At 44.5% G+C, this 18,627-nt stretch overlaps 1 protein-coding gene across 4 annotated transcripts in view; it reads left to right on the forward strand.

Moving 5' to 3' along the window:
• Positions 1-132: 132 nt before the first annotated feature.
• FN1 (fibronectin 1) overlaps positions 133-18,627 on the forward strand; it is a 54,588-nt gene continuing 36,093 nt past the window's right edge. For 2 of the 4 annotated variants that reach the window (XM_050900255.1, XM_050900256.1), the window contains exons 1-12: positions 133-334; positions 713-841; positions 2,326-2,463; positions 4,352-4,483; positions 4,611-4,748; positions 7,256-7,414; positions 8,834-9,034; positions 9,524-9,703; positions 11,200-11,376; positions 12,321-12,473; positions 14,370-14,498; positions 16,104-16,247. In XM_050900255.1, the coding sequence (XP_050756212.1) occupies positions 175-334; positions 713-841; positions 2,326-2,463; positions 4,352-4,483; positions 4,611-4,748; positions 7,256-7,414; positions 8,834-9,034; positions 9,524-9,703; positions 11,200-11,376; positions 12,321-12,473; positions 14,370-14,498; positions 16,104-16,247 (1,840 nt within the window). In that variant the 5' untranslated portion in view covers positions 133-174. The remainder of the gene's footprint in view (positions 335-712; positions 842-2,325; positions 2,464-4,351; positions 4,484-4,610; positions 4,749-7,255; positions 7,415-8,833; positions 9,035-9,523; positions 9,704-11,199; positions 11,377-12,320; positions 12,474-14,369; positions 14,499-16,103; positions 16,248-18,627) is intronic. The other 2 variants (XM_050900257.1, XM_050900258.1) reach the window with 1 other exon arrangement.

An 18,627-nucleotide genomic window follows, 5' to 3' on the forward strand; every position in this document is an offset into this window, starting at 1 on the left:
TAGCGCCCGGGCGGCGCCGCTGTCCCGTCCGTCGGGCTGCCTACGAGCGGCGCCGCTGTCTGTGCCGTGCCGTGCCGTGCCGTGCCGTGCCGTGCCGTGCCGTGCCGTGCCGTGCCGTGCCGTGCCGTGCCGTGCCGTGCCGTGCCGTGCCGTGCCGTGCCGTGCCGTGCCGTGATGCCGGGCCGCACCGTGTGGCGGCTGGCGCTGCTGGCTCTCTGCCTGGGGGCTGCAGCGGCGGAGGGTGGCGGCGGACAGCGCCGCGGAGGCGGCGGCAAGAGCCGGCGGCAGGCGCAGACCACCTCGGTACCTCAGGGCACCCCCGCGCAGGGCAAGCGTGAGTACCGCGCCGGGATGGGGTCCCGCGGGCAGGGCAGAGCAGGGCATGGCGGGGGGCTCGGCCCGGCCCCTCCGCAGCGCGGACGGGACGCGAGCGTTGCCCCAAGCCCCCGGAGCGCGGCGGGAGCCGGAGCCCCGGCCCCGCTGGGTGACCCCCGGGTGGCTTTTTCTGTCCCTGGGGCTCCGCAGCTCGGCCCTTCGCTGCCCTTCGGGCTCGGCGGGACCCGCACACGTGCGAGGCTGCGGAGCAGCAGCCGGTTCCCGCTGCGGGCGCGGTTTGCCTGTGCCGTGCCCCTTCCCTCCCTGCCTCCGCCGTTGCTAACTCCAAACTTTTCCTTCTCTTTTCCCGCTGCTTTCCCTCCCCTCTCCCCCCCAGAGACCTGTTATGACAATGGAAAATACTATCATATAAACCAGCAGTGGGAGCGCATTTACCTGGGAAACACGTTGGTCTGTACCTGCTATGGTGGAAGCAGAGGGTTTAACTGCGAAAGCAAGCCTGAACGTAAGTTGGTGGTCTTTTTTGTCTGCATCAAGACCCCAGCATGGCTTTTGATGCCGAGTAAGCTAAGCCTTGTACCAAGTTGTAACTGGCAGACCAGGTTTTCAGCTGAAGTTTGGTACTTAGGGTCAGTAACGGATCTACACTCAATTATACTGAAGATCTGGCTTGGGATTTTAAGAAATGCTTTTCATTAGCGATGGGCCTGCCACCAGAACCCTGAGCCAAACATCACTCATCTCTCTGGAGGATTGGATCTAAACATTAATTTTGGAGCCAACCTCTTCTTTATAATGAACTGAACTGACTCCTGGACTCGCACGGGGAAGTTCAAATCTGGAGTCACTTTGCAGCTCTGGCTCTGTGCTGTTTGATTGCTTCACCCCAACTTTTCATAGCTGTGCAGTGTCGTCAGCTTGTTTAAAAATATTTCGGCTTACAACTTTCCACAGACCCCCCCCCCCACCCCCTGCCCCGGCCATGCTGTGAGCTTTCTATAATTGAGTGTAAAATGAGATTGTTTAGTCTTCTGCAGAAAAAGTTTAGGTAACAGAAAGAACTTTAAATGCAACGTCTGCTGGAAGATGTGTCTCTCTGGGATGCAATGTAGTTTAGATTATCAGATGTGAACTATCTGTATTTATTGGTCTGAAGCCACTGGTTTGCCATAACTTCTTTATGTTGCTCTGGAGATAAAAGAGAAAAACTGGTTCCTGGCTGATAGTGTTCATGTAAGACAGATGGGAGCGTCCCAGCAATCTGTTTTGCAAGGCTTGTGTGCTGCCTGCCTCACGGCTAGAGTACTTTAAGGAGTACTCAGTCCCCTTACTCCTCCATAAAAGGGGGTTAAGCTACCTTTCCTTCCCCTGCAGGGATTCCCAAGTTTTACAGTTTCGAAGTCCAATAGCAAGTTTCCCTTATGGCACAGTTAACTTCATCTGTCCAGTAGTGAAGAAAGTTGTTCTGTTGCAGATCTCAGTCTGGTGGCAGCACTGACGTAACCATTCTGTAATCACTTACTCATGCACGAGTGTGAACAATTCACAAGTAGTGCTGTTGACTTCGGTGGGAGTGCTGCAGAATTTGGGATTAATATACTCAATTTTTTGCCAAGTCAGGACGAGGAGGATTAGCATGACAAAGCACACAGCTTCTAGGGGATCTTTGCTCCCTCCTGTCTTCAGTACTGTTGCACTTCAGATGGTTGGGATTGATCCTTTCAGGGCATGCCTGCCCACATGCCATGCTCAACTTTTGGCTCGCTGGGGGAGGGAAGACGAGGTTATTCAGTGTCATGGGGACCTTGAGGGGGCGAATTTCACCCAACTTCCTCTCTGCTCTTCCATCCCAGGAAGAATGAGGAGACTGATATGCATTTTTCCCCAGAAAAAAAGAGCATCCATGTGAGGAGGCAAGGAAAGTGTGTCTCTGTTAACTGTACATGTTACTGGCATGGTTACATGAAGTTGATTTTTCTCCCCTCACAGCTGAAGAGACTTGCTTTGACAAATACACTGGATCCACTTACCGAGTAGGGGAGACTTACGAGCGCCCCAAGGACTCCATGATCTGGGACTGTACTTGCATTGGAGCTGGACGTGGGAGAATCAGCTGCACCATTGCCAGTATGTAACTAAGAGCCTATTACTACAGCTATTGTTCCTTAGTGTCATATTTTCCAGAGTAATTTACACAATATTCCCAATGCCCATTAGCTAGAGTTGGGGGGGTTTAATCCAAAGCCTGTTAAAATCTTGGAATTGAAAGTCCTTGCCCCATGTACATACATTTGCACAACCAAATTCCTCTTAAATATAAGAGGTAAAGTGCTATGTGTGTAAAAAAAAAAAAAAAAAAAACAAACAAAAAAAAAACCAAACAAAAAAACAAAAACAAAAAAAACCCCACCAAAGGCCAAAAATTACTGTTAGTGTCCAGCCATACAGGTTAGTACATTTACTATATATGAGTGTTACATCTTCACAGGTGCATTTATGAAAGTAGTTTTCTGACTGGAAAAAAGAGTGAGGGTCTGCTTTGCAGCTAGTGAGTCAGAATAACACCATCAGCATTAATGGGACTACTCTGAATAAATAATAAAAAATAAATACCACCTGAGAGCCAGTCCCCCTGTCCTCCAAAAATGTCATGCCAACACTTGTCCCTGATGGAGCTGGGATTTGATATCCAGACACGAGCTCAATGTGTTTCTACAGCTCCTTTTTCGCCAGCCTGACCCATACTTTCCTCTTGTTCCTCCCAGTCTTCCCTTGGTCCTTTCTCCCCAGCTCCCTTTCACATCTCTGTCTGGAAATCCTTTCCTTATTGAGTCACTGAGTTGTTCACAATTTCCCTTCAGTTCATAATTAGACTTTCTGTGAGCACAGATGAAGATCACTGTGTGTCAGGACTTTTAGACTGAGATTTCAAAGTCCCTGAGGCACCTTTTGAGAAAAGTCTTGTTCTTAAAAGTATCCAGTTTCTTGTTTAAGACACACATGCTGATCCGAGTAGCATTGCCACAGAGGACTCAGAAGCCAGCCATCATTATAGCATGGAAAAAAATAATGCATTGAATCTAACAACTAGAGCTGAAGCCCTTTTGAATTTAATGGCATTTTACTGGGCAGGGATAATAAGTCTTGTAAGAAAAGAAAGAGTCAGTAAGGAAATTGCAAACATAAGAGCAGTCTCATTTCATCATCAGCCTGGTTTAGAGCTCACTGGAGAGTCTGATTGACTGCAACTGGCTTTGAATCAATCTTCATAACTCTTAGATTCCTTGCTTTCATAAATAAGCCAATGAAACATTCTAGTGGCTCTTAATAAATGACCAAATACATGGTTCTCCTCTCTTCCTTGGAAGAAGACCCTGTGTTTGCAAACTGCCCTTCACCATGTTTCCCTCCCTGAGCCTGGGCCAAGTGGTGGGTCTGGACTGCCTCAGGGCTGTGGGGCACTGGTGGGCTGGGAATCTGCCTTTCCAGGGCAGGGTTTCCAAACCCAAGAGGACCAGTGTCCCACTGGGGTGTCACACCAAGCATCTCCTTATTCTCCACATGCTGGCCTGGCCGCCATGTCCCTCATGCTATATACGGACAGCCACAGAGAGGCCCAAGCGGTACTACCTCAGAACAAGATGGAGGCAAACCCTCCCTCACCAGCCCTCAGGCTGTCAGCGGGGCCTGAAGAGAAACAGCACCTCCTCAGGTCCTGGCATTCCCCTTTCACCAGCCAAGTCTCAGCTGTGGTTTGAAACCTGGAGGGGTTTAGCTGAGGAGAGAGGACAGGGCCTGGGAGGCTTAGAAAATGGCAGGTACCAATGGAAAATTACAGGCGCCATTTTGCAGTCTGGAGAAGGAGGCGGCCATGGCCTCCCCCACTCCTCCTCACTGCCCCCCCCCTCCACCCCAGCTGACCCCCTTCACCCCTGGCCGGATGGCCTTTACCTTGTCCCCACGATGCTGTCCCTGGTGTGGTCCCTCACCTCAGCTCCCCTCTCTCCTGCTGCAGATCGCTGCCATGAGGGTGGCCAGTCCTACAAGATCGGCGATACCTGGCGCCGGCCCCACGAGACTGGCGGCTACATGCTGGAGTGCGTGTGCCTGGGCAACGGGAAGGGCGAGTGGACCTGCAAGCCCGTGGGTAGGTGGCAGCTCCCTTCTTCTCCCCCAGCTCAGTCAGGGTGTGTGGCCTCTTCCTCCTTGTCTTCCCTGAGGTGTCCCCGTGTGGGATAGCCCTGGGTGGACTCTTATCCCCTTCCCTCTCACAGCTGAGCGATGCTACGACAACACGGCTGGGACGTCCTACGTGGTTGGTGAGACCTGGGAGAAGCCCTACCAGGGCTGGATGATGGTGGACTGCACCTGCCTGGGGGAGGGCAGCGGCCGCATCACCTGCACCTCCAGAAGTAAGTGCTGGCCTGGCACCCGCCGGCTGCTCCGTTTTATTTATCTTCCTTATTTTTCAAATCTGTCCTGCGTCAAAAAGAAAAGGTATTCCTTTTTCTGCCCTGTTGCAAGTGACAGTAGTTTTAGAGGGACGGCCGTCTCCTGAGAAGGGGTGGGAAACGGACCCCCTGAGGTGATGAGAGGGGAGCGTTTGCACGTCCCAGTTGCCATTTGTGATCTGGGGACGTGCCGGAGAGCTGGTGATCTGTGCTGGTGACAGAGCGGCTGGATTATTTGGAGTTTTAACCTGATTTAGAGAGAAGGGTTTAAGAAATCCACAGGTCAGCTGAGTCACAGTCACGCATCCCCCAGGACGTCGGGAGAATTGCTTGGTCTGCAAAATGGCGGAGAGTTTGGCCTAATATCTCTGTTTCTGTTATTTAAAGTAGCCTCTTGAGGGAGAATTAGGTGTTTTTAAAGAGAAACAGTTACCTGCTCCAACAGCAGGATCTGCCAGATTAAAATGTCTTCTTATTTTTTGTCTTTATTACTATTTAATATATATGTTAGCTAAAACAGGGTTTGTTTAGTCTGCTCTCCCATCTTGCTTGTTAGTTTTTCCCACCATTTTGTCTTCAGTGTAAACATGCTTCACCAGCACAGGTGACTTTTTTTAGTTTTTACATCATTGAAGGACATTACCGTAAATATTCCATTTTATTTGTATTTGCAAAGCAAACAGGGCTTTTAAAATCCAAAATCTCGCTTGTTTATCTACCTTCTGTTCCAATTTTGTTAGGAGCGAGCTCCGTTGTGGAGCTATCATGGTTTACACCAGTTGCTTCAAGAAAATTTAACTTTGTACCTTACACCTTTGTTATGCAAGGTTTGAGAAACTCTTCTGTAGCCTTTAAATTATTCAGTTGCCTTGGGGCACACAGATAATGACTTTCTGCTGATATAAACAGCAGACCTGTAAAGAACTGAAACGCTAAGGAGGGTTGCAATTAAAACTGAAGATCTGGAGAGACTTGTTCAAGAAATAAGCTGTAAAAATCAGACCAGCCTTGACAATATTAAGTCTGTTAAAAACACATGGGGAAAAATCATTAACTGTTAAATAGGAATGAATAAACCAGAATGTGTTGTTTGTGAATTTTGGAGGAGTTGTTATTACTAATAAAAATGATTTGGCAGTATCTTCCTCCCATAACTCAGGTCTGCGTTGTTGTATCATAGGGGAAATTGCAATAAAATGACCTGTTCATTTTTCATTTTGTTTTTCAAGTGTAATCAAGCAGAGAAATTCGAATTTATGTATGTAAAACGATAGCTGTAGCCCACAAAGTGGCATTATACTTCAGTATGTGCTGCTGTTACATATCTTTTATGGCTAGCGTTTTCCAGAATCACAGCTTTTCATTGTCTAACTTGAGAATCTGAGTGTCCGTAAGACAGGTTTTTTTCACATTTGCAAAATAACATTATGAATACTTTGCCAATTTACCACTCTTCTGGCAAATACTCAATTTTTGGTCATTTTAACTACGGCAAATTAGTAACATGTTTTCCACATTCATATTCTATCCTGTGTGCTCTTTCAGTGGCAATCTGGCATGATGCATATGTCCTTCCACAGTTCTTCATAAATCCATGTTCATTGATCCATGATTATATTTGAGCCACTGTATCAGGTTGCCCTTGAATGAGAAGGTAAAATGTTGTAATGGAGGAAGAACTAGTTAATCCATGTGGATCTGGCATCCAGACAAAAGTAGTTTGTTATGCTGTCCTTTGAACCCATTTACTCAATTCATCAGGGGCTGTGGGTTATTAAAGACAACAGGGGGATTTAGAAAGTCTAATATTCCTGGTATGACATGAGCAGCTTGTAGTAACTTTACTGGAGCTTCATGCACACTTCTTTTGGAAGAAATGGAATTTAACATATTGCCCTCAAACAGGTTTTAGTTTCTTCCAGCTGACGTAGAGCCCTGAACTTGAACTGTGCCCTGTGTATAGTATGAAATGACCCAGCTACAAAGACTTCTGCTTTTGGAAAAAAAAAAAAAACAACAAAAAAGACATTAAAACAATTTTAAGCTTTAAAGGTGTGTGCTAGACAGAATGAGCTTAAAATAGCTTTAAAAGTAACTAGCAGGAATGTTTTCAATCCAGAATGTGCTTTTTCACATTGATTTTGGACATAGCTTACCATGTTCACACTGGGAATGTTATGATGCTAATTTTGACAATGGCTACAAAGTGAACTCACAGTTCTGGAAATAAATGGGAATTTTCCCTTAGACTAAATCATCAGGATTTTCAGATGCTGTCAGCCTATGCAGTTTAATGCAGGTTTTAGTGCATATAGGACTTGTAACAGTGGGCTGCAGAAAATGAGGTGGGCTTTCAATAAAGGCTTTAAACTATCAGTTCGTTTGACGGTGTTGGTGGTTCAGTACTATAAATTGCACGGTAAAGCCATCCAGTGCAGAAATAGCTAACAGTCATGTTCCTTATACAGATAGGTGCAATGACCATGACACCAAGACTTCCTACAGAATTGGAGACACTTGGAGCAAGAAGGATAACCGTGGAAACTTGCTTCAGTGTATCTGTACTGGTAACGGCAGAGGTGAATGGAAATGCGAAAGACACACGTCCCTGCATACAACTAGCACTGGTAAGTGGGGCATCGTAGTGTGTAAGGTAGGGGAAGGGACAAGGAATGGCACGTTTTGAATGGCTAGGACTTGGAGTTGAATTGTGCCATCCTAATTTAGGTATTTAAGAGTCTTGTCACGGAAAGATCAGCAACAAAGAGCGTCAGAGTTCAGGAGATGCTCCTTGTTTGTGCATGTGTAGATAAGATTAATTTATACCTTGTTTCCGTGCACAAATGGGGCTTGCACATACAGATGTGATTGCCTGCACAATCACAGTGCTGTAAATCACATCTAGGGCTGTGCATCCACAGGAGCTATCTACTAGCTTTCTCTTGGAAGCATGGCACTTCAAGTTAATATTTGAACTTTATGTATTCGCCTCAGGGTAACTTTCTTGAAATGTCCTTAATTTAAACTCCACTGAGACCATCTGGTTTCTTTGACAAGATAAATACAGCTACTAATGGTTGAGCTTTAAAAAACAGAAATGTCAAGGAATGCATACGATGCTATTTAATACATGTACATTAGATAGTTTGTAATTTTGGTATGAAATATTACCTAGTTTATAGGTAGTATATATTTTTTGCCCAAGGTTTGTTAAAGTCTTCAGCTTCTAAATTCTTTTTTGCCATTTTAAGGATCTAGGTTTCCTATTGGTGAGTGCAATGTAAAATTTCTCTGTTTTCCTGCAGTACCTACACTAAACTTTTCTTGGTAAATGACCTTTAGCTGTTCGGTACCAGCAGGTTAACTTCAAACTCTCAGAAGGTCTAAACTTTAAAATGCACAAAGCTTCAAGGGTGCCAGTATTTTGTTTCCATTATTATCTCCCCTATTTCAGCAGAGCTGAATTTGTGGAGATTCCTGTGGGAATCATTAGCAAAAATTTCCATAATGTAGACAACAAGCCTCTTTGTCTTTCAGTATTATTACAAATGATAATGGGCCAAAAACTTTGATTCAAAGTTTAAAAATTCCAGAGTAAATTAATACATTTGTAGTTTATTTTTCTTTTTCAATGAAAAATTCAAATGACTCCTTTTTGCCTTATCTCCCTACTTCCATTGTAATTTTTTATTGTCTTGTCACTGATCTTGACTTTTCTATTCTAGATTTCCTTCAACTAAAAAATTTTTTTCCAAAAAAATTGTTTCTAAACAATTCCGGTGAAAAGCAGTTGACTCTCTTAATCCTTTCTAAAGCCACTCTGCAGTGGTGGTAACCAGAGGCCATCATTAGCAGAAGTGGGAGTTGTTCTTTTAATTTTGAAGTTTGCTAAGCGGAATAATTAAAATGTGTCTAGAGAAGCTAAGAGAGTTGTGCCTTCGATCTGATGGAGTGCCTAAGGTTTTATTATCTCAGCATTTAATTGAAGCATTCTGTTCTTTAGCTTTGCATGTAACATCTCACTTCTCTCCCATGTTCTGCTGCAGGATCTGGCTCTCCTAGCTTCACAAATGTGCAGACTGCGTTATACCAGCCCCAGCCTCAACAGCCCCAGCCTCAGCCATATGGCCAGTGCATAACTGATAACGGAGTGGTGTACTCTGTGGGTATGCAGTGGCTTAAGACACAGGGCAGCCAGCAAATGCTTTGTACCTGCCTGGGCAATGGAGTCAGCTGCCAGGAAATAGGTAAGAGTTTGTGTTTAGTGCCTGTTCAGTCCAGTGAGATCTTTGGGACTGCCCTGTGGTTTAATTTTGAAGTAGAATCCTTTTGTGTCTGCATCAGAAATGTCTTCTGAAGAAGACATACTGGAGGAAGGTGTGAGGGGGGAAGAAATAGTTGTTTTGGTTATTTGAAGCCTGGTTCTGTAGGGCAGAAACATTTCCCAGTGAGTTATATATAACCTGCTGAGGGAAAACAGAGCCCTTGGGGAGCAGCATTAATAACTTTATTCAAATCAGGCTGCAATAATATATGTTTGGAAAAGAATGTAAAAGAATGACACAGCTGCGGAGCTAAGTCATCTGTTGGTGTGTATTGGCCCAGGTCCATGGCAGTCAGTGTGGGTTTGCAGCAGCCAGTGACTTGGCCCAGAGGGGCTATTGCTGTTTTAGAGCCCTAAGATTTGGGGATTGTTTTAAGCCGGAGTCTAATGCTGTGATTTGCTTGTTTCAAAGCTGTGACCCAAACATATGGTGGCAATTCTGATGGAGAAGCCTGTGTTCTGCCTTTCACCTACGATGGAAGGACTTTCTATTCCTGCACCACCGAAGGCCGCACAGATGGGCATCTCTGGTGCAGCACCACTTCCAACTTCGAGCAGGACAGGAGATACTCCTTCTGTACTGAGCAGAACGGTAAGTTCTTCTTGGAGGATCTTCACATGCACGTGACCCTTCTGCACAGATGGAGAAAGGAGCAGAGAACATAGGGACGGGCTGCCTGAACAATTCTGGTAGTCTGGAGGGACTCTAGCTATGCCTCAGCAGCAAGGCAGTCCTGTGAATGGAGGGCTCTTTGCTGTCAGGGCACTTTTGTCCCCTTGGCATCTTTGGAGGGTGCTACAGGTGTAGCCTTTGAGTCCTGTTCTCTCTGCTCTGAGCTCACCTTAGAACGGGAGTACCTTGTCAGGATAGAGCTTTGGCCCAAAGCATACTTAGACTTTGCCTTTGCTTGGCTGAATTGCTAGAGCAATGCCCATATTAGGCTGCGAAGAAGAGGATATCCATGGAGTACAGTTTGTGCAGTCCTCTGTCTCTCCCTCTGTCCTGACTATCTAGCCAGGTTGCCATATATAGCAGTAATTTTAATGTGATTTGTTATCACTGATCAAGAGCTGGTGCATGACTAATGCGGCAGCATTCCCTCTTGTCTGTGGATGGTCAGTGTTCCCTTCACAGCACAGACCTACCTGTGTGGTTGCACTTCCTGGAAAGCCCATCAGAGATCCATGGAATAGTATCCAGGCAGCTTCTCTGGTATCTGACCTTGGAGAGAATTTTTCACATTCCCACATGAAAATACTGCTTTGTACTCTGCATAGATTTTTTTTGTTTTGTTTTACTCTGTTTTACTTCAGTTGTTTTTTCTGATAAAAGTCAAGCCTTTCTCTGCAGCACATACAATATTCTTTCTTTAAAAAAAAAACAAACCCAAAAAACAACCCAAAACAAAAAACCCACTGTCCCTGTCCACACACACATTCTTGTTTTAGTGAGACATCTTGTAATGCACTGTAGGGAATGATAAATACCAATATAGAAAAACTTCGGCAAATGCCTCCTTGTTCTCCATTTTTTGTAAAGCAGAGTTGCTCAAGAGGTGAGTAGTTCAGGTAGATTACAGCCCTCTTTCCACTGCTGCTTGGAAAACATGAAGCTTCCAACCTGCAGAGAGGTTTTGACTTGTCCTGTTGTACATAACTGAATTGTATCCATTTCCTGAGGGCTAAGGCTTTACTTTAAGCCAAAGGGCACAATTGGGTAATAGCCTCAGTGAGATAATACAGGTATGCTGAAAACTGTGAGTTTATTTGATTCCTTGGGCTTTGGCACAAAGGGTCTGCAAAGCTACTTCCCGAACACAGTAAGCTTTGGTTTTCCCTGTTCCTCAGGAATTCCCATGGCTGGCTCCGCAACTCCTTCCAAAGCAATGTTTGAACTGAATTGACCTTGTGCAAGGCTTGTGTTTCCAGATCTGAATTAATTAAAACCAAGAAAAGAGGCCCTTGGATAATATACAGGGTACACGTGGGAAAAAATAGTGCTAGTGGTTTGTTTTCCAAGCTCTTCCATGCATGCTAAGGGAGAGTGCAGGCTTCATTTGCATCTGTTTTCTCTTCACTTTTGTACAGTTTTGGTCCAGACACGTGGTGGCAATTCCAATGGTGCTCTGTGCCACTTCCCCTTCCTGTACAACAACCGCAACTACACTGACTGTACGTCTGAGGGACGGAGAGACAACATGAAGTGGTGTGGAACCACTGAGAACTATGACGCTGACCAGAAGTTTGGTTTCTGCCCTATGGCTGGTAAGGCTGAGAACCATAAAGGGATTATGCAATACCTCTAAGTGGTTCTTTAAGCTGGAAAGTAAAGAGCTGTCTGTCGTTGGTCAGTTATTGATGACTTCCAGTGAGCTGCATCCCAGCTCAAAACCCTTTAAAGCATTTGTGAAGTTTCGTTTTGTCCTTTTTTTTCCCCCACTGATCACCTCTAGCAGAGACTTAGGCAACTCCAGGAGAAGGCAATTTTCATTACTACTTTGCTACAAGCCAGTGGTAGGCACGCTTCTCAGCTGGTGCAAACTGGTGTCGATCCATTAGAGAGCATTGGACTGTAGTGCTTTGTAGCAAGTGAGGTTTTTATCTTGCATCTACCAAAGCTTCTTCCTCATGGCTTATCACTTCATCTTGCCCGATCTGTGGTTAGGAATAAGTCTGTACTTGTAATATCAGTGTGTTACCCTGAAAATGGCAGTAATGTCAAAATCACTATTGTAGTCCATTCCTACAATCCATGCCCATCTCCCTGATGTCAGGAGGGGACATGTGGGAAGGAATGTGACTACTAATTCTTAAATGAAAGGCCTTTGGTAACTAATGGCGATGCAGCATCTGAGTGCTTCACCAGCTTGTGGAACATGCGGGTCTTCAAACGGCTATGTTCATATAAAGGCATGTATGTAACAAGAACTGATTCTTTCACACAGCACCCTTTGGACATTGTACAGAAGCTATTTCTAGTAGCTTTCAAATCAAAATTAAAATGAATGAGCCCCTACAAGGGATCTGCACTTAGAGAATGTCATCACCCAGCAAAAATGCTGGTCGAAATTGAGTGGGTGCCTAAAGCTTCCTTGTCAACATGCAGAAACCACTACACATTTTGAAGGGGCATTGCAAATGCTCTTAAGCTCTCAAGATCTTGTTAATTCTAGCCACATGAAGTATCATCTTGCTTTCTTCTCGACTAGCCCATGAAGAAATCTGCACAACCAACGATGGTGTCATGTACCGTGTTGGGGACCAGTGGGATAAACAACACGACATGGGCCATATGATGAGATGTACTTGTGTAGGAAATGGCCGCGGAGAATGGACTTGCATTGCCTATTCACAGCTCAGAGGTACTGATTTTCATGTTGATATCACCACTTTAGTCTAAGTGTTTGAGGGGTGGGAGAAATTGGTTTTCTTTTCCATCATTGTGAGTTCAAACCCAGGCTCAAGAACTATATATTATCAAGCTTTTCTTTGGAGTAGAAAGGGAATTGAGAGGAGCTATGCGAAGTTCCTGTCTTGTTTACATGCTGGAAAAGTACTATTTCAGCCTTTGCAGGCTAGCAAGCAGAGGCAAGCCTTGATTAGCTTGATCAGTAGGTATCCCTACCTCCTTTTGTCTACATTTAGGAGTCAGCACCACTGTGACTTTATGGAGAGCTCAGTAGAGGCACCTCGCCCCATCAAGAACAGACAAAGCTCCAGACTAGTCTGAAGTTTGAATGCAGAGCCGTTCTGTTTTATTGTTCTGCAGTGAAATTTTCAATTCCTCTGTGCTGGATTAGCCCTTTGCTGGCTAATCTATATGAAAAGTTGGCAGGACAGCACTGAGATTACTCTTATTTATTTACTTATTTATATGAGTGGTCCAAGTGGAGAAGTGCTTAAGCAATACCAAAAAAAGAAGACTTAAAAGCACAGACATTTGATCATCCTACAGCTAGCTTACAGCATTGGCTTCATGTCTGGAAAAGGCAGGGGGTTGCTGTCAAGCAGCCAAGAAAGGACTCAACACCACTGCTGAAATGGGATATAATTTATAGGGAAAGGCTCACTCAAGGGGTTTGGGAGGGGTTTTTTTAATGCGTTTCCTTCAGAACAGTGAGAAATGCACTGCTAAAAGTTCTGGTCTGTGAAACTCCGTTTTCCACGTACACAGCTAGTTCTCTGCAGTTTCATTCTGGAGTTAGTGGTCTTTCGTGATGAGGGGGGTAGAGATACTTTGCTTTTTCAAAAGGCAAAGGTTATCTAAGTAGAGCTGTTTAAACATAGCAGCCAGAGAAGGTCCTTGGTGCCCATAGGAGGGTCTGAACACTGCTTGGTTTATCCTGACGCCATGCCCGTGGTGTGGGAAAGTATGATGGGGAATGAAAGCCTGGGATTAACTGAGTCACTTCCCCAAGGACAGCTGATCTGTGATTGACTCCGGAACTGAACTTGGGTCACTTGGGTCCCAGTTAACAAAACAACATGCTTCTGGGGTGGTTTTTGTGTTTGTTTTGTCTTTCTGCTCCTTGCTGTCATTAGACTGGTGTTAGGAATTCTGGGCCAGATCACAGATTGACACATTGCCATTGAAGCTAATAGACTGATACCATTGTACTTAAGCATGGTATTGGGATCTGGTTACTGTGTTTTGAGGGAATAGTAAATTAGTAAGCACCAGTAGCATCTTGGATGTGTAATAGGTCTGCTCCTGTCTTCAGATTACTACAAAGTGTAGCAGAGATACCTGGCAGAATAACGTCATGAGGATGTTTGTACCTCTTCGTGGTATCTTTATGAATTTGGAGTAGCGCTTTTCTCCTTGTGTAGTTCTAATGATTTCAGACAGCACTCACTGAGGTATTTCAGTCTAGACCTTCCTCAGAGGAGGTAGTGAGAGACTTAGTGTGCTGTTTTAGATTTTCTTTCACACGTGGAATCTGTCAAAAGAAACAACCAGGCAGTTCTGTAGTTTGACTAACATGTAGTACTTTGGACTGCATCCTACAGACCTCTTTTCTGCAAGTGTTGCTTATTTGCACACCGCTGATAAATGAACTCGGGAGCAGTGGTGTGTATTCAGCACTAATCTGCGATGATCACAGATATCAGGAGGGCTCCCTTTTGCATGAATGGAGCTTGTCATGGTCAGTCTCTGTAAGCTGATCAAGAGGCGGGAACGATGTGCCAAGCAGAAGGATTTTGTCTTAACATTTAGAGCTATTACTGACAAACTGTCTCTGCTCTTTCTCAAACAGACCAGTGCATCGTGGACGGTATCACCTATGATGTGAACCAGACCTTCCACAAGCGTCATGATGAGGGGCATATGCTGAACTGCACATGCTTTGGCCAGGGCCGGGGGAGATGGAAATGCGATCCTGTTGGTAAGTCACCAGCTGTTCCTGCTTGGCAAATGCACTCTGTGACTGTGTAGAAACTGGTTATGGTATGGTGAAACTGGTGTGTGAATTTGCGCCCAGTCTTTGCCCACTTTCTGCCCTGAATTGCACAACTGCAAAAGTAGAAGTAACACTGAATTTGCTGGAGGGTAAGTGAAAGGGCATTCTTAGTTTTAAGAACATAAGCTTGGGTTATCAGACATGCCACAGAAGAAGTCAGTGATGATGCAGTAGTAATGGATTGTGGCAACATACCGCTTAAAATGTAGCAGGTTGTATAACAGGGCACTTGGCTGAATTCTGGTACCTGAGCTGTCAGCCTAGCAGGCAGGGCTCTTAGACCGAATGCTGATAAAACAATATGCAGCTAGGCACTGATGCTAGGATCAGTTTTCTTTCCTTTCTCTATCCTAAAATCTTTAGGTCTCCTCATTGAACTGAGAAAGGAGCACCAGCGTATATTAACTTACCTTGGACTAAATTGATTTTTTTGGCTGCCCTTTGTTTTGGCACAGAGAGAAAGCTCAGGATGAGAACACGTGTTAATAGCACTCTGGAGGTTAGCTAAAACCATCATGGTTCTCTGCAGGAATGAGGAGATTTCATCTCTTCTGCCTCCCCCCCTTCCCTAGTGAACCTTGATTGGAAGATAAGACCTGGCTGTTTGGTTTGCAATTACTAAATCCGAGAGAACTTCGGACTGTTGCCAAGAAAATCTATTAGAAATTACTAGTGGTTAAGTTCTGCTTTATTTACAGTACTATCTGTACAGGTTTACTGGAGGAACTTGGATTGTAAAGCTCCTGAAAATTACTACTTTGAGAGAAGGGGAGGGGGGATGATTTCAGCTATCTGTAAAGGTGCAATTGGTTTAATTTTGTTGGCTCTCTCTAAACAAGGCGTTTGTTTATCCAAGCAAGCATAATGCTAGTTCTCACTGAAAATTTACCTTGAGCCAGAAACAGGGGCATAGGTCAGACTAGAAAATGTACTGAAGCGCTGGTACTGTGTTGTATTTACACTAGCTAAGCTGATTGCAGGATTTGATCTGTCCTCCTTTGGTTTATACGATGGTAAATCTGTAAAGACTCTGCTGAAAATTAATGGGTCACTTCAGACTTATAAAGTATAACTGAATTCTGCTGAAGCCAGCAGGACTTTTGCCATCGATTTCCTTGAGAGCAGCATGGTTTAGCTTTCAATGAGAGATGAACTTAGTTGACTGGAGCAGAATTGGGCTCCACAATAGATAGTTCAAAAGAAATCCTTTCTTGAAGGAACACCCCATTGACTTCCCTGGGAAGCTTGCCAGGTGAATGGCCTGTACTTAACAGTATCTTAAGAAATGGATCACAGCTGAATTAGCCCCCTAGTATCTAACTTAACACATGCAGTGATGTATCAAGAACCTTGATTTGAGATTCAATTTCTGTTGCCACTTTCTCTTATGTAACTATATTTGCAAATAAACATTGGTGTTACATTTCTTTGTGTAAAAGTCTCTTGTGACTTACTCTTCTGTGTTTGGCATGGATTTTTCACTGTAGTTTCAGTAACACGCAGTGGTTAACTGTGTCTTTGTGCCTTTAGATCAGTGCCAGGATTCAGAAACCCGTACCTTTTACCAAATTGGAGATTCATGGGAGAAGTACGTCCACGGTGTCAGATACCAGTGCTATTGCTATGGTCGTGGTATTGGAGAATGGCATTGCCAGCCTCTGCAGGCGTATCCTGGTAAGAAACCCAACAGATAACTAACTCATCATGAGTAAGACATGAGGAAAGCAATCTTTCCACCCCTCACCTGTTCACGTTTCTGTACATTATTCCTTTTGGTTTCCTTTTTAAACAGAACCATTTCCCCCCCTCCCTTGGCAGACACAAACAGATATCATGATTATAAAGAGGGGGCCAGGCTGTTAACAGCTATTCCTGAGGCCAGAGTTAGTTTAGAGAATGACTATCAGTTCACACAACAACTTGGGTTTACATTGCCTCTTGGTATTTAGCGATACCACACCTGCAACCTTCAGTTTCTATTGCTTAAAACTCTTACAAGTGTAGTCTTTCGTTTTCCGCTCACTACAGAAGGAAAATCCACCACGGAATGAAACATTTTTCCTGATCAGTGCCCTGAAGAAATTAAATATTTGAACTTTTGTTTGCCCAGTCAGTTCCAGGAAATCTTTATAGGGACAGGCAATGCCTGTTTGTTGGCTTGTTCTGTTTCAGTTCCCTGAACAGAACATGATAAGGGGAACCTCTCTACTTTCCTGTTTAAGGTTGCAACTGCCACTGTCTTAATCTGAATAAGATGAAGTATTAAGATAAGATGAAATGTGTTCTGGCTTCCCTGTTGGAAGGAGAAGACTGTGCTCATGTCATTGGTTCCCCAACCCTTCTCTGAGCATAAATGTGGAGGAACTGCGTAAGGATTGGATGTAGCACTTTCAATGCTGAGGTGATTCTCTGCTTTTATATCAAGATAGGTTAAGAAGAGTCTGTCCACTCACTAGCTGCAATATCTTTATACCCTAAGTGCCTGCGAGGTAAGAAAGGGAATGTGAGGTTCATTCAGAAAGAGGATTTTAATATAGGTGCCCCTGCTGTAGAAGGGGACTAGCCCCTTCGAAGTCTGTTGCAACTACATGCTTCACATAAATAAGGTGAGTACCTCTTCTCTGTGACTTGCTTCATGGACATCATATAGAAGGTCTTTGCAGCAGCACTATACTGAACCTGACCTATACCCAGCAGTGTTGTCAATGACCTGACTGCATTTCTATCCGTGGCCATACAGCTAGTGAGCCAGAGACAAGGCAAAAGGACACTTGGCAGATGGAACTATGGACTTGCCTTTCTTTGGGGCAGCAAACTAAGGAGGGCAAGAATAGGAAGCAGGCCTTCTTTGGACTTTTTTTCTTGAGTTTCTTACTGGGGCTTGCCGAGCTTCGTTGACTCCTGTCAGACTGCTTAAACAAACATCTCCCTGAGCTATGTGAAATACGCATGCCTCCAGACTGGAGACCACGCCTTTGGGCTTTAGACGCAAGAGTGACTGAAAATGTGTAAATAAACCAAATCTAGTGTTTCTGAATGTAGATTTGGGGTTAGGTGAGCTTTGAAATTTTCTGCCTGTGAGCGCAGGCTTGTTTGCCTGGAAGTCCTGTTAAATATGAAGCAGGTGTATATGTTACATGGTTGTCCAAATAAATTGTAATTAGAAATGTAGGGAGTGGGGGAGGGTGAAGGTATTTCATGGCTAAAACGAGACACTTTCCTGCAGATTCCAGGGTGCTCTTTGCTGGGATTTTCTGAGAACTAACATGAGGACAGTGCTGCTGAGTGTTCAGTGAAACGCCTCCAGCAGGGCTGGGAGGGACTGAAAGGAGAACCATGGGGTCATAAAACCTTTCCTTCTCTGTTGGAGAGCTTTGTGGAGAAAATACGCCTGAGCCTGATCTGGCTAAATGCAATCAGTAGTCTTAAGCGTTAGAGCACTGCTAAACTTGTATTTTCATGAGTTTATGGGCCTGATTTGTCTCAAGATTTCCACCAACCCTTCTGGTGTCATTTGTGTGCAGAAGACATGCCTTACTATCTGTGGAGTGCTCCACAGTTTCATGAAAATTCAGTGTTTCAAAACAACTGATTAAGCAATTTAGTAAAATAGTAAAAGACTAGTGTCTCTTTGCAGGGTGTATTCAATGTCAGATCAGGAATTTGCCCTCGCCATGCCACAAGATTAGACCTGGATTTGGCAGACACTTCTCATCTGTTTCCCCGCTCCCATTGCAGAAGATACTGATTGATGAACATAGTTTGTTGCTGAGAAGCTCCCTCTCTTTGAACAATACAACTTTGCTTTGCAGACTTTTTCTGTACTAGATTGCTCTGGTTTTCTATGTCATTGATAACTCACAGGAAATTAACCCAAACAGTGCATGTTAACTCCCCCACAGAATATATTCTAATTCACCAGTTTTCTAAATAGCAATGAAGCATTAAGGATAGAAAGACAATATAACTTATTTCCCATGTATAGAAATAGTATGTGAGCCACACAACTTTCTTGCTTTTTGATGACTCTACAACGAAGGCAGAAGAAAAGCAT

The sequence above is a fragment of the Gymnogyps californianus genome, chromosome 7 (assembly GCF_018139145.2).
Source record: "Gymnogyps californianus isolate 813 chromosome 7, ASM1813914v2, whole genome shotgun sequence".
In the NCBI taxonomy this organism is placed as follows: domain Eukaryota; kingdom Metazoa; phylum Chordata; class Aves; order Accipitriformes; family Cathartidae; genus Gymnogyps; species Gymnogyps californianus.